This window comes from Hyaena hyaena, unplaced genomic scaffold (assembly GCF_003009895.1).
Source record: "Hyaena hyaena isolate Hyena2069 unplaced genomic scaffold, ASM300989v1 scaffold_1157, whole genome shotgun sequence".
NCBI classification, from domain to species: Eukaryota; Metazoa; Chordata; class Mammalia; order Carnivora; family Hyaenidae; genus Hyaena; species Hyaena hyaena.
The window spans coordinates 137,299-152,353 of record NW_024081749.1 but is presented as its reverse complement, the minus strand read 5'-3'; the positions used below and the strand labels follow the sequence as shown (position 1 = coordinate 152,353).

At 38.5% G+C, this 15,055-nt stretch overlaps 1 protein-coding gene across 1 annotated transcript; it reads left to right on the top strand.

Moving 5' to 3' along the window:
- Positions 1-2,113: 2,113 nt before the first annotated feature.
- Positions 2,114-11,008, top strand: TAF9B (TATA-box binding protein associated factor 9b). The gene is made up of 7 exons (XM_039222373.1): positions 2,114-2,176; positions 2,814-2,895; positions 3,423-3,559; positions 3,637-3,771; positions 4,956-5,031; positions 7,949-8,059; positions 8,951-11,008. Exons 1-7 carry the CDS (start codon positions 2,126-2,128, stop codon positions 9,112-9,114), a joined length of 756 nt encoding a protein of 251 aa, XP_039078304.1. The 5' UTR covers positions 2,114-2,125; the 3' UTR covers positions 9,115-11,008.
- The last annotated feature ends 4,047 nt before the right edge of the window (positions 11,009-15,055 follow it).

The following is a 15,055-nucleotide window of genomic DNA, read 5'->3' as shown; positions in this document are numbered from 1 at the left end:
GAAAGTCGGACGCTTAACCAACTAAGCCACCCAGGCGCCCCTCACATTCTCCTTTTTAAAAAGTCTTACATTTATGTAAACTAAGAATATATAAAGCAACTTATAAAATTTTAATATCCAAGAATTAAAATAAATTACTGTAATGGGACAGAAATATGAAAAATATTGTCATATTTTCTCACAGAAAGTATTTAATTAGTCCTACTATTAATACTAATTGTCACTCTTAACTAGTCCTATTGTCTTGTTTATTTTTTTAATATAAGTTATTGTCAAGTTGGTTTCCATACAACACCCAGTGCTCATCCCAACAAGTACCCTCCTCCATGCCCTATTGTTTAAATGATAGCATGTATATTACAGAAAATATAGAAAAACATAATTTTAAACATCTACTTTTATATTTTTATATCAAATCAATAACACATGATCACAGTTTTTAATTATATATTATAGGTCTTTTCATCTAGTATAGCTGTGTCCTGTGTTGGCGCTCTAAAGGTTCATCACCCCAACTAAATAGTACCATTCAGATGGGGAAACAAAAAATTAAAGAATTGCTATTTGTAAATTACATAGACAAGAAACTGGTAATCAGTGGTGCTTCCTATGAAAGATAAATTAGTGGCTAGAACAAACCAGAAAGGGTTTCTTTTTATTTTTTTTAAATGTACTTTTAAAATTTTGTGCCTTGTGCATGTACTACCTATTCCAAAGCGAGAAAATCATTAGTAGTCTTAAACAGTGGTTGTTCACGATCAGCGGAGAAAGGTGCTTGTGGGACCACAGGATCAGTGTTCCCGCTGGAAACAGTGTGTTAAGGACACGTGATTCTTGCGGATCTGCCTCATATTCAAGATGGCTGACTGGTCGATGACTGATTCAGTGGAGCCGGATGAGGTGAGCTGGTGTCCAAAACTAAAGGGTCTGCTAACCCTCAGAAATCCAGTATGAATGTTTTGTGAAGGAAGCCTTTAGAGGGCTTTAAAGAAAGTATAATTATCTGATTTATGACTGAGAGATCCGTTTGGACCTATTTCCGGGACCTTTGTAGTCTTGGTGAGTACAGCTGTTGGTTTGGACTGTTAGCGTGGTTAGCACTGGATGAGGATGTGGAGACACAGACATGGTCCAACTTTGGGAGGTGGCCCTGATAAGACTTTTTACAGATTGAGTGTGGATTGCGGGGAGGATGTATAACATGGCTGGCTGCTGTTACTGGCCTCGGTAGTTTAGAGTGCCTTTTTGAAGGTTAGAGGACACTAGGACATTGGTGGATTGTGGAAGAATAAGAAAGAGTTCTGTTAGGGACACTTTAAGCCAGAGATGGTTAACTGATGCATGTGTTTTTGAAAGTCACTCATGTTATTCTGCGGAGACTGGGGAGAGGAGAAAATTACTGAATGACAAGCGACAAGGCTGGAGGGGCTCCACAGGGTAGGGAATCTTGCAGGCCCACAAAGGCTTTAGCTTTTCATCAGTATTAAATGAGTGACGATGACAGGGTGTTGATCTTGACGAGAGTTGACCAAAGGCCTGCTGTTGCCAGATTTAACAAATGAAAATACAGAACGCCAAGCTAAACTTAAATGTAAGATCAACCACAAATAATTTTATACATAAGTATAGCCTGTGTAGTGTTTGGGATATACTTTGGATGAAAACGTATTCATGGTTGATCTGAAAATCTAACTGGGTGTTCTTTACACAGGCAATCCTATCACAATGGCACTTGGAGGCAGGACTTGTGTCCAGGTATTACAGGGAGATGGAAGGGCCAGAGTGGGAGCAGGGAAAGTGTGAAGAGGGGTCCCAGCAAAGCCAAGGGTTACCTATTTGGTACATTTTACCGGAGAACAGCTCTAGAATGACAAGCTTCTCGGCTCTTCCAAGCTTTGGCTGAGGGTTCCCCGGGGAAGGCTTACTGGTCTCTGCCAATCCTCCAGGGCCCGCCGGCTCTGCTAGTCCGGCTGCCCTCAGCCTCCACAGAGTTGAGTAGCAGCAGAAAAGCAGCAGCCCGCGGGCCTGGCGTTGAAACCCCGCCTTCCGCACCCCGCAGGGGTGGAGCCTGAGCGAGGAGCCAGCGAGCAGCCCTCTCTCCCCGGATGACGGGTGGCAGGATAACATGGAGTCGAGCAAGATGGCGCCTCTCAAGAACGCTCCGAGAGATGCCTTGGTAAGTGCGAAGGATGAGAGGCGGGGCATGAAGCTCCGTGCGGCCATCGTCTTGGGAGGCAGACCCCGGCGGAGGGCCTGAGGCTGGGTTTGCGTGCCAGCTTCAGCCCAGCCAAAGCAGGCGGGAGTGGGATAAGGGGGGACCCTGGACCCTGGGGCGCTTCTCCCGCAACTCCCGCGGCCCCGCTAGAGGGAGGCTTGCGGCCCGCCGGAGTGCGCAGTCGAGCCACCTTGCTTTGTCTCCTGGGCCTTGGGCCCAGACGCTTTGTGGTCTCGCCCGGTTGGCCAGCTGGGACTCTCACGTCCAGGGTTCTGATGCTAGCTTCCCCCATCACCATACACGAAAATGACAACCAGCTGTAACCACCCCTGCCTTTCCCGCTGGGAAAGGCAACTGGGGCCTCTTTCTTCCCTCTTTGCCCCCGCCCCCATCCCCGCCAAAAAATAAAGTTTTTAGCAGAAGGTATGACCGGTTTGGGTGTGATTCTGACACACACTTGAAAGGAAAAGGATATCAGTACAAGTTTGAAGCCCAGAGAAAGGGAGACCTAGTATCATAAATATAAATACTACCTTCAGTCCAGTCTTGATTTCTAGTACCTAGATTATATATCTGGCGTTTTTATTCGAATCTACAGGTGATGGCACAAATCCTGAAGGATATGGGAATTACGGAGTATGAACCAAGGGTTATAAATCAAATGTTGGAATTTGCTTTCCGTAAGTTAACAAAACACCAAAAATTTGCCTAACTTATGAATCTGAAAAGATTGTTTTATTTCAACTAAATTGCTTTAATAGTTAATAAATACCATAGAATTTGGCCTAAAGCAGTAAAAAGGAGCTCAGGCTAGGGGCCAGGGTATTTAAACTGTGATATCTGTTTAAAATTGATCCTATAGAGGGGAGCCTGGGTGGTACAGTCATTAAGCTTCTGACTCTTGATCAGGTCATGATCTCCTTCCCGGTTTGAGACGGAGCCACGTGTTGGGGCTCTGCTGTGACAGCACAGAGCCTGCTTAGGATTCTCTCTCTCCCTCTCGCTGCCCTAACCTGCTCATGCTCTCTCTCTTTGTCTCTCTCTCTCAAATAAATAAACTTAATTAAAAAGATTGTTAATTATATAGATCAATTAGATATTAGAACTAAAATTCATAAACTTCCTACTAGGAGAACCTTCCATATTAGTAGAACCAAATATTAAGCTGTTTTCATAGGTTTAAGAAAATAATGTTTTGTTCTTAAAGGATATGTGACTACAATTCTGGATGATGCAAAAATTTATTCAAACCATGCTAAGAAACCTAATGTTGATGCAGATGATGTGAGATTGGCAATTCAGTGTCGGGCTGATCAGTCTTTTACTTCTCCTCCTCCGAGAGATGTGAGCAAACTTATCTGAAATTCATTTTACTTAAAATGTTTTAAATTGTAGTTCTAATAAGGATTTTTTTTTTAAAGTTTTTACTGGATATTGCAAGGCAGAAAAATCAAACGCCCTTACCACTGATTAAGCCATATGCAGGACCCAGACTGCCACCTGACAGATACTGCTTAACAGCTCCAAACTATAGGCTGAAGTCCTTAATTAAAAAGGTAAGAATTTTTAGTTAACTTAGCTTTTTAAAAAGATGAGATGTGTTAGAGGATTTGTAAAAAGCACATTCCTGTAGATAGATTAGTAGAATAAAGACTAAAAAAATTGACTAGGATTTTTAAAATTTATAGCCCTGAAAATACCATGTCTGCAATTAACTACTACATTAAAGTACAAAATTTTTTAGAGTTAAAAGGAACTTTAATGTTCTTCTAACCCAACACTTAATTTTCACATCAGGAAACTGAGCCTCAGTTCATCTATGGAGTTAGTAGCAAAGCTGGGACTGATTCCCGGGTCTCATGCCTCTAAATATTTCCACTGTTTATCAGTTTTTTGTGACACCTGATAACAGAGTAAATGATATAGCATCAGGAATTGGACTTACTTTCTGAAATATGACCTAAGGCTCTCCCACTGCTAAGAAAGTTCTCCCCACATTCAGCTAGCTGCCTTTGTTGTCTGAAATTCTACTATAAGAGAGTTTCTTTCTTTTTAAGTTGTGATATTGACGAGTAAAGATTAAAAGTCATAAGGATATTACCTGTCATCCCCAAATAAGACTCTATCTTAAACCTAAATACTATATGGAATTTTCTATGTGTGTTTTATATCTGTGTCTATATACATATGTATTATGTTTATATTATATATATGTTTGTGAAGACTAGTTTCAGTGTTGGATTTAGAACACTGTTGGAACAAAAACAACATTCTTGCCCTGGGTTTACCCATTAATAATTCAAATCAGCAATCCTAATTTCATTCTTGGTAAGTTTAGGGGTCAGATCTAAACAACATTAAAACTCATTTGTAGCAACATGGATGGACCTTGAGGGTGTTATGCTGAGTGAAATAAGGCAGGGAGAGAAGGACAAATATCATATGTTTGCAGGTATAGGAGGATTAGGAGGAACTTAACTGAGGACCATGGGGGAGAAGAAGGGGGGAAATGGTGGGGGAAAGGGAGAGAGGCAAACCATGAGAGACTCTTGAATGCTGAGAAACAAACTGAGGACTGATGGATGTGGGGGTGAGGAGGGAGATGTGCATGGAGGAGGGCACTTGTGGGGATGAGCACTGGGTGTTATATGGAAACCAACTTGACAATAAACTATTTGTAAGAGGAAAAAAAAGAAAAGAAAAAAGAAAAAAAACCTCATTTGTTTTTGAAATTCCCTAGGGACCTAACCAAGGAAGACTAGTTCCACGGTTAAGTGTTGGTGCTGTTAGTAGCAGACCTTCCACTCCTACTATAGGTAAGTGAGAGAGGGAAATGGCTTTTCTGGCTGGTAAAGTTCCTTGGCACCTGATTTTGAACTGTAATCCAGGTGAAAAGCCGAGTCAGAAATTCCCAAATATGTGTTGCCTTTGATACATTTACTTATCGTTTAGTAAAACTATAAACATATATCTTATCAGATTTCAAAATGAAAAAGCCACAAGGAATATCTGATCCCAAACGAGTATAGAATTCGACATTACCCATTGTTGTTGTTGGAATAAACTGGGATACCAAAAACAGGTTAAGCTGTGTTCTTTCTGCCTTCTATACAAATCAAGTTGACAGACACACTCATGGCAGTAGCCTACTTATTTCAGAAATTAAAAAAATTTGAGAGTAAACTGGCAAGAGAATGCAATGCAAAGAAGTTTAAAATGTACAAAAAGCATATCAAAGAAAAACTCATTGTTTTTAATACTAATCTTTTCAGAAGTAGTACTGATTGTCCTGTGTTGTCCCTTCAGGGTGTCTACTGTGTCCTTTGTAACAGGTCTCCATCATTCTTTGAGCATTTCTTGCTTTCTGGCACAAGATGATCTAAGCTCATCTTATATTTTCCCTTACCCTAGTTCTACAACCAGCCATTCCTCCAAAGAGCCCTAGTTCCTTTTAGTGGAGAATGGTATTTAGAAACTCATTAGGTTTCTTTTTAATGTTGTTGCTTCCATAATAAGGGAAACATAAATGGATTTAGAGTTCCTGATATTTTTTTGGTCCTACATTCCTGCTGGATTTCTTTCAGAAACAAAGTATTTTGAGAAATAATCCTCTTTGACCAGTACTGATTTCTTGGCTCTTATGATTTATAACTTGAGTCCTATAGTTGTCATATAGCTCTAATGTAAGCAACATTTGATTTTTGCTGTGTGTAGACAATCTCTTCATATCCTCACTTAAACATTTTGGGTTTTTTTATGTTTTTATTTATTTCTGAGAGAGAGAGAAAGACAGCATGAGCAGGGGAGGTTTAGAGAGAGAGGGAGGTACAGAATATGAAGCAGGCTCCAGGCTCTGAGCTGGCTGTCAGCACAGAGCTGGATGTGGGGCTCAAACCCACGAACTGTGAGATCATGACCTGAGCTGAAGTCGGACGCTTAACCGACTGAGCCACCCAGGCGCCCCTTAAACATTTTAAAACCAACTGGGTAGAGTATTAGTTGTACACTTCCAGTTACCTGCATGTGACATTTGTGAGCAGAAATTCGCATATACAATTTGTGTAACATTTGGGTCATATAGTGTTTACGTGGATTCATATTACTTTAGTGAATATAAAGTTTTTAAAAAAACCTCTAGGGTGTGGTAATTCATTGCACGTGTTGGCAAGTTAACCAATTTTATCAGTTGTGATTTTTAGACATTTATTATACATGATTTAGAGATTTCTTAAAATCTAGAATGAGGGAGCTGGTAAAATCTAGTATTAAAGATAAAAGTTTTGAACTTTAAAAAATTTAATTCTGTAAAGCATTCAAGATCTAAGCATCTGCTCTGTTCAATTTTAAAACTTAAACTCCTTACTTAAATGTTAAATCGTTATGGTAATGGCCAAGAAAACACCTATAGTGAATTTTCTTGACAAAACAGTTTCATTAAGCTTCACCAAATTCTTTGAACTGATCCTTAATACAATAGGAAACTTGCCTAGGAATGAAGATACATTAGAGTAAGTCCTCACCTTCTGGGTTTGGGAGAGAAAGCAATTGAGCCAGATTCCTGGGTAGCTTTGAACTTTCTTCTCCCATTTAGGCTTTCTTTCCCCACTTAGGCTTTCTTCTCCTTTGTTCCTGGAGATGATGATGGTTGTAGTTTTCCCCAGCAACTCTTCCCTGGGCAGACTGCTGGTTCCAGGGGAAAAGGATGTATAGTAAGCCTGCATCCCCAGAGGAAAAACTAGGAACAGACATGTTTCCATAAATGTATTTTGTAAGAGAGCTATGATGTCAGTATATGTCTTTGAGTCTTGGAAAATTCATTCATTAAGAAAAGTTTGTTGAGTGCCTATTAGGAGTAAGGCACAAAGGCCATGTGTTCATAAAGATAAAAAATGTTATCCAAGCTTGTAATTTACTGAACAAGAGAAGATACTAATAAAGGCTCCTGTGACAAGGCAATTTCAGAGGCAGGCATTGACCTCTAAGCAAATCAAGGAAATTTTATAAAATAGGGTGGTATTTGAGTTTTACCTTGGAATAACTGGTAGAATTAAGATTCTGGGTGGTTTGGACTAGGTTATCTCCAAGATCCCTTTCTGCTTAAAAAAGTACCTGGATATAGAATAGGAATTTGACTTTTGTGCCCACCTGGGAACCCTAAGAGGTATATTTGATAGGCTTTTGTTAGATGCATGATTTAGCTTCACAGGCATAGTAGACATCTTCTGCTTCTCAGTAAGTAACAGATTAAAAGTGCCACCTAAAGTAATAGAAAACTTGGGTCTTTATTCTGCTAGTTTATTTGGACACTCAGTTTCATAACCTCATATAGCTAAAGTTCAGTGCCAGGTGCTGTTTGAAGAGCTATACATAAGATTATTTTAATTTTCACAAGAATCTTATGTAAGTGTTCTGTTACCCCCATTTGACAGGTGAGAGAACTAAAGTACTAAAAGATTAAATAACTTGCCCAAGGACACTCATCTAGTAGGTGATAAAGCCTGGATTCAAACTCAAGTAGGTAGGCTCCAGGGCCTACATTCTAATTATACTGTCCTGAAGTTTTAGCATCTAAACCATCAAGTTTGTACTTTGCTTGTTTCTGATGTTTTTTTTTTTTCCTCACCATTCATTAGTTCCCTGTGCTTTGAAGGTAGTTTCTGATAAGCTAAGGAGTGCAGAATATGAACCTGTGTAATGAAGTCACCTAACTAACATGGTCTGTTACAACTACAGCAACACCACAAACAGCATCTGTCCCAAGTAAAGTTGCACCTCCAGTATCAGTGACGAGCCAAAGATTTACGGTGCAGATTCCACCTTCTCAGTCCACACCTGTCAAACCAGGTAACAGGATGGGGAGGGGGCATTGAAAGTGGTTCTTTTAAAATATTTTTTCTGAATCCTAAAATTTGTGAATAATTTGTGATTATAGAATAGTTTGTATTCCTATAGCAAGAATTAAGTTGTTTTGATATGCCAGGAAGGTGGCAGTAATGCTGCAAATAAGTGTTCTTCAGAAGGGTCTATGAGCCCACTAAAATTGTATGAAATTTTACAAATATGTAATGCTTTTTGGGAACGGAGAGTATTCAGCATGATCATCAGATTCTCAAAGAAAATAACTAAAATAAGTTAGGGTCCACAAATCTAAGGCATCTTCAGGGAAAACCACTTAGGGTTAAAACTCAAAAAAAAAAAAAAAAAACAACTGAGTGTACATCAAATAAAAATCGTACTTTTACTCATGTTATGGAAGGATACATATTAAGTTGGAGTAATATATAAGTAGGATTCTGCTATAGCATAATTATTGCATATATCTCAATTGAACATCTTCTGAAACCTAAATGTACATAGTAAACTACTTACATAAAATACTTGCTTATAAGGGGAATGTGATTCCTGACCTTGAACATGTGCCTTTAGTATGTACCATGATGAATCCAGTGTACTGCTTCCCATGGCTAAGTATTAACTAAAATTTTAGGTAGTTAAGTTAAAAAAAAAAAAGACACAGAACTTTAATGTTGTACTAGATACTAGTTTAAATACTTTATTAAAACATTTTATTCAACTCCTAATGCAGTATAAATAACCCTACTTTCTTCTATGATGTAGTTGCAATTAATACTATTAAAATTGTTGTTAGAATTATAATTTAGCTTTGTTGAATAATTTTTACCATGTTTCTGATTTGAGGTAATTCAGTTTGAAGGTGTTTTCTCCTGTTTATAGTTCCTGCAACGACTGCAGTTCAAAATGTTCTGATTAATCCTTCAATAATTGGGCCCAAAAATATTCTTATTACCACCAACATGGTTTCATCACAGAACACAGCCAGTGAATCAAACCCATTGAAGAGAAAACATGAAGAAGATGATGACAATGATACTATGTAAGGAATACAATCAAGATGCATTTCAAACGTGTAGTTGGTTTGGAGCCCAGTATACTGAACTAGAATATTCTTTATCTTCTCAAGTTTTATCTTAGAAAACTTAAATGTAGCTGCAGTATTTTTCACATTAGCTTAAACTGTTAGATTTCTTAAGTAAGCACACCAGTGTTTTTTCATTAGGCTTCCAGTAAAAAAGTATTTGTTCCTTAATAGTTTCATTAATGTTAAATTCTATCATGATGGTTTTCTATTTGGAAGCAGTTTTCTGCCATGTATCACTGACAGCAGCACTTAAGGTTTAGTTTCTACAGCCTGATCAGTAGACTAATCTTTAACAGCGTCATTTCTAATCTACATTTAAGTACTACTTTCTTTTCAAGGTAAAATCGTCACAACTTTGGTTTTCACCAGCGTTTTTTTGACCAAATCTCTAAATTTAGGAATCATTCTTTGGAAAAGATGGATTTAAAGGGATTCTAAATCCATTTTGAGTGTATTTGTTTCTTGGTGTTCTCTAACCTCCCACCTCAACCCCATTTCTAGATCCCATTTTCTGTACCGCCTCTTCCCCATAGGCTTAAGTTTCTCCCAGTGCTCTTAGAAGGCCAAAACTGGAATTTAAAAAGTGTACTTCCTGATACTACAGTTCAGTGTCATTTTCCTATTCTTAAAACCTGCTTTTACATACCTGATATTCTGTGGTTCACTTTAACCCAGAGGTTTACTTTGATGTTTTTCTCTCCATACCAGAACAATTGAGTTTTATCCCTTGCCTTTTATGCTCCTTGAGCTTTACTCTGCTCTTAACAGGTAGTTTTGGGGTCAGTTACAGCTTTGATCTTATATTCCACATTGATAACTCCACCATATTTCACATTTCTAAATTTAACATAGAAGATGCTATAGCTTTAAAATCTACCTTGAGAAGTATATTTACACTGGACGAAGGCAAAAACCACTGAAGAGCAAGTGTTTTCTTCCTTTTTATCACGTGCATGTATGCTATGATCACTACTGCTTGAACCCTTCTATTGGTATAATTCATTTTTCTAGGTTGTTGCTGAGGATATCATATATGAGATGGGATCAAGCCTGAAAATTCTCTAATGGTTTTCCTTCCTCTAGAAGACCAACAACAAAAACAAATCAGTGTAATGTTACTTGCACTTAGGTCGACCAATAGGTTTCCAAGTAATGTTGTAATATTGCTAAACACCTTTCTCTATTTTCCATTTATACACATTTACACATCTTAGTGAAAGATAGCAAAGCTTTCAAAAATATTAAATAGGCTTGTTTTTAAGTTTGACATATTCAACATCGGAATACTTTTGCAGAAATTTTCAAAAATAAATTCTCATATTGTATCATGATTTAGAACTTGTAGCCAAGGATCCTCAAAACTTCAAACACAAGAAAGTTTCATGTTAGGATGGTAATCCAGTAATCCAGTTAACAGAGAAGACATGTCTCATCACAGTCTGAGTGTTTTAGATATTGGGAAAAAGGTGATATCAAACTTATAAAAACAGATCTGATCAACATCATAGGAGAAATGTTCATTATATAGCACAGGATATCATTACTTGGATGTTCTCAGGGAGGCAGCATGTCAAAGGCCTAGGTTCTAGTCCTGGCTCCATCATTTACCAACTATGAGCCTAGTTGGTATTTATTTCACCTCTGAGCCTAGTTCACTAGGCTAGTGTACTGAACTAGGATAATAGCAATTATTATTCCTTTAATAGAATAACACCAACCCTGCCTACCTCACAGGGATGTTGTGAGGGTTTAATTGGTATATGTGAAAGTTCTTTGAAAACTGTAAAATGGTTGTAACTCTAAGGAATTGTTAATGTATTTGTTCTGAGATTATTAATAAAAATTTGAACTTACCATTTCTTTCAGTTTTGATTTAAGGGATTCAAGGAAGATGAACAAGACCTAGTAACTCTGAGGTCCAAGAAGCAATTAAGATTTAATGGGTGACTTCATTATAAATCAGGGAATTTCTTGTGTTTATTTGGAATCAGCATGTGACTCGTAGTGAAGCAAAATAAAAATGAATATGGGCTTAAGTCAATTAAAAACCTATCATGCTGTCTTTGGTAGGAATTTGTACATACAATTGAGGCTGCAGTTGGAGTGTTCATTCACTTGCTAGGTCAGCCAGGGAGTGCAGACTACTTTACCTTGAAGATCTCCCTTCCCAATAATTATGTCCACCCAATACAGCTTCTGGAATGACTTAAGGTAGCTCTTGTCCTCCAGCTTCCAGGTAGAATTTTTTAAGAGTTACTGATGGTAGGGGCACCTGGGTGGCCCCGTCGTTTGAGGGTCTGACGTCAGCTCAGGTCATGATCTCATGGTTTGTGAGTTCGAGTCCCACGCCCGGGCCTGTGCTGACAGCCGAGTCTGGAGACTGCTTTGGATTCTATGTCTCCCTCCCTGCTTCTCCCCAGCTCACATTCTGTCTGTCTCTCTCTCTCTCTCAAAGATAAATATAACATTAAAAAAATTTTTTTAAAGTTGGAGTTACTGATGGTTAAATGTGGTGAGCGCATTTTTGTCCCAAATTCTTCCTTTTACAAATGGGAAACAAGTGTTCTTGATCTGAATGTGAATACAGGAATACAGCCAGTATGTGGGGAAAACAGAAAACATAATGCACACTGGTCCCAAGAAGTCCAGAGTGAAAGTCCATAAGAGTTAGGAAAGACCACACTAATCAGAACAGCATGTTCAAGCAGTGTGTATAGTAGGCTACCGTATATATTTTAATTTATATGTATATACATACATGGGATATGCTTTTTATATACATTAGGTAGCTCTAGACTGAATGAAACCAGTCTGACGGTGGCTATTTATTTTTTTAAATGTTTTATTATTTATTTTTGAGAGAGAGAGAGTATAAGTGGGGGAGAGGCAGAGAGAGGGAGACAAAGAATCTGAAGCAAGCTCCAGGCTCTGAGCTGTCAGCACAGAGCCCAATGTGGGGCTCGAACTCAAACGGTGAGATTGTGACCTGAGCCGAAGTCGGATGCTCAACTGAATAAGCCCCTGACGGTAACTATTTCTAAAGAGGGTAACTGGTAGCTGGGGGACTGAGGTAGAAAGGTGTCTTCTCATTGTATACCCCCTTTTGATTTTTGTATCATGTGCTAGAGGTAAGTTTTGGACATAAAAAATAAAGCAAGGAAAGCGGGAAATACTGAGCTTAAGAGACTGAATTAGTTGATGACACAAAGATTATAATTTCTCTTTACAAGAATTACATCTATCATCTGAGGGTTAAAAATGAATTTGTGACATGTATGCTAAAACTTTACAGTATTTTATCAATAATTCATAATTCTGTATTAAATCAGGAAGCACATCCTTGTACTACTATTCTCGTTTATGTGATCACAAGTTGTTTGTTACATACTACCTTCTCAACTAGGTGGTGAATTCCTTCAGGACATAAATGCTATCTTATATTCCCTCCATTATGTCCTAATAAGCATATAGCTGGAACTCAAATGGCTATTTGTGTTTCCCCATTCATTCTCTGGATTAATGACCCAAATAAATGGGGAATGATCCTGGAAGCAGAGTCTAGTAGAAAGCACTTAAAAGGTACAATCCGGGATTGGTGGATGGATGAATTGACAGTTGTAGGGTCTAAGTGCTAGGTTTACAGATGTTTGTACAATCCTTTTAATTCCTCTGTATATATGAAATAATAAAATGTTGCAGGAAAGGTAATCAGCGAGGGGGAAGTCATCAGTATACTACAGTTCTAGCCCAGCTGTGACATTAGTTTGCCAGATCTATGAATAGCACCTCTGGGCCGCCTCTACAAAAGATTAGCCTAGAATTCCTGCTTTTCACACCAGGGTATAGTGTACCATTAGAGGTATGCAGAAACATGGTGCATTTTAAAATTTACTACAATTATGGGGACAGTATTAATTAAAATGCAAATGAATTTTTAAAAAAATTTAAGCCTTCAAAATTGTTTTGTTTAAAAGCAACCACCAAAATTTTCTTTTGCTGTTCTCTCTAGAGTTAATCGAATAGTCCTAGGCTAGAAGCATCATCTCAGGGAGTAAGGCACAATGAAAAAGCAGCCTTTGGAGTCCAACAAACCTGGACTTCAATCCCTGCTATTACATACTAGCTCTGTGAATCCTGTGCAAGATCTTGTTTCTTTTAAGAAAGGTGAAATACATATCTAGTATGTAAAATGCCATGCAGAGAAATTCTGACTAAACAGTCTTTTGAAATCTCATGTTGACCTATGCTTACACCCAAAACTCCATTAAGATGATGGGAAAGAAAAAGGGAGAGAAAGTTAGAAGGATAATACATGAATCAGAATGTCATTAGAATCACTTCTCTGCCTTTTCACTAAGATCAAGTGCAGAATGACATTAGATTTTAAGCAATGACAATGAAGCAAAACCTTGAAATGTGGGAAATTGATACGTAGGCTGACATTCTACATATAGCCAAACAGGCAAGTATTAGGAATTGAATAAAGACATTATCAGACGTACAAGGTCTCAAAAACTCTGCCTCCCAGGTACTCTTTCTCAGGAAGACGAGAGTTCTGTTTCACAAAAAGGAGAATAAACCAAGAAAAGGGGAAAAGGGATCCAGGAAAAAGGAGGACCAACACAGGAGGTAAAAAGAATCCCCAACAGGGTTACCCCAAAGGGTTTTCTTCTGGAAAACGAAATCCCAGAGCAAAAGCTATAGCAAACCTAGAAGGCAGCCAGGGCAAACCAGAGTGGAAGCAGAGGACTCCAGGAGGGATATCTCTAATAAAAATGAACAGACTTGTCTCACATGTTTGAATACACGGGGTATGAATCAGCGATAGGTACATAGAAAAGTAAATTTTCAAAACTTATTAACTCCAAAGAATATAAAAACGTACATTATATAATCATAGCATATGACATAGCTCAGCTGTGAATATTATTTATAATCACAATGTAGACCACTGATGTAATCTAGGATTATAACAAAACTATAGTGGGTGAATGAAGAAGGGGAAGTATATGTGGAACAGAGGCTATAAAGCTAAATCTTCCCATGCATGACATTAATATATATCCTTTTGTAAAAATCAAGAGCTTAATAATATCAAGTATGTTGCAGAAACATACAGGTAAATACCAGAAAAAAAAGCTGATAGTTGAAAGCAGTCATCTCTGGGGGATGGGAATCACAAATGGGAGGAATGGGCGGAAGCCTATCTTGTTGTCATAAGCCTTGATGTTTTAAAATTATGGTCATGTGTAACAAATAAAAATAAAATTTAAAATAAAGCACCAGAGCACCTGGGTGACTCAGTCAGTTAAGTGACTCCTGATTTCAGCTCAGGCCATGATCCCACTGATATTAAACCCCATGTCAGGCTCTGCACTGGGCATGAAGCCTGCTTAAAATTCTCTCTCTCCCTCTCCCTTTGCCCCTCCCCCACTCATTCACTCTCCTTAAAACACAAACCAAAAAAAAAAAATCAAAAATAAAATAAACCACCTATCACATTATCTGCCATAAAGTAGAGATTCAGTAAAATAAGTACACATTTATAGGGCGCCTGGGTAGCTCGCTCAATTAAGCATCCGACTTTCGCTCAGGTCATGATCTCACAGTTCATGAGTTTGAGACCCGCATCAGGCTCTCTGCTGTCAGCACAGAGCCTGCTTCATATCCTCTGTCCCCATCTCACTCTTCCCCTCCCTAACTCTCTCTCTCTCTCTCAAAAATAAACATTTAGAAAACAGAACACATTTGGAATGCCTGGGTGGCTCAGTCAGTTAGGTGTCAGACTTCAGCTAAGGTCATGATCTCACAGTTTGCAGGTTTGAGGCCCGTGTCGGGCTCTGTGCTGACAACTCAGCCTGGAGCCTGCTTTGGATTCTGTCTCCCTTCCTCTCTGCCCT

Coding starts and splice junctions, on each gene's coding strand:
- TAF9B (XM_039222373.1), top strand. CDS start 2,126: ATGGAGTCGAGCAAGATGGCGCCTCTCAAGAACGCTCCGAGAGATGCC. Junction 2,896..3,422: donor AATGTTGGAATTTGCTTTCC/GTAAGTTAACAA, acceptor TTGTTCTTAAAG/GATATGTGACTACAATTCTG. Junction 3,560..3,636: donor CTTCTCCTCCTCCGAGAGAT/GTGAGCAAACTT, acceptor TTTTTTTTAAAG/TTTTTACTGGATATTGCAAG.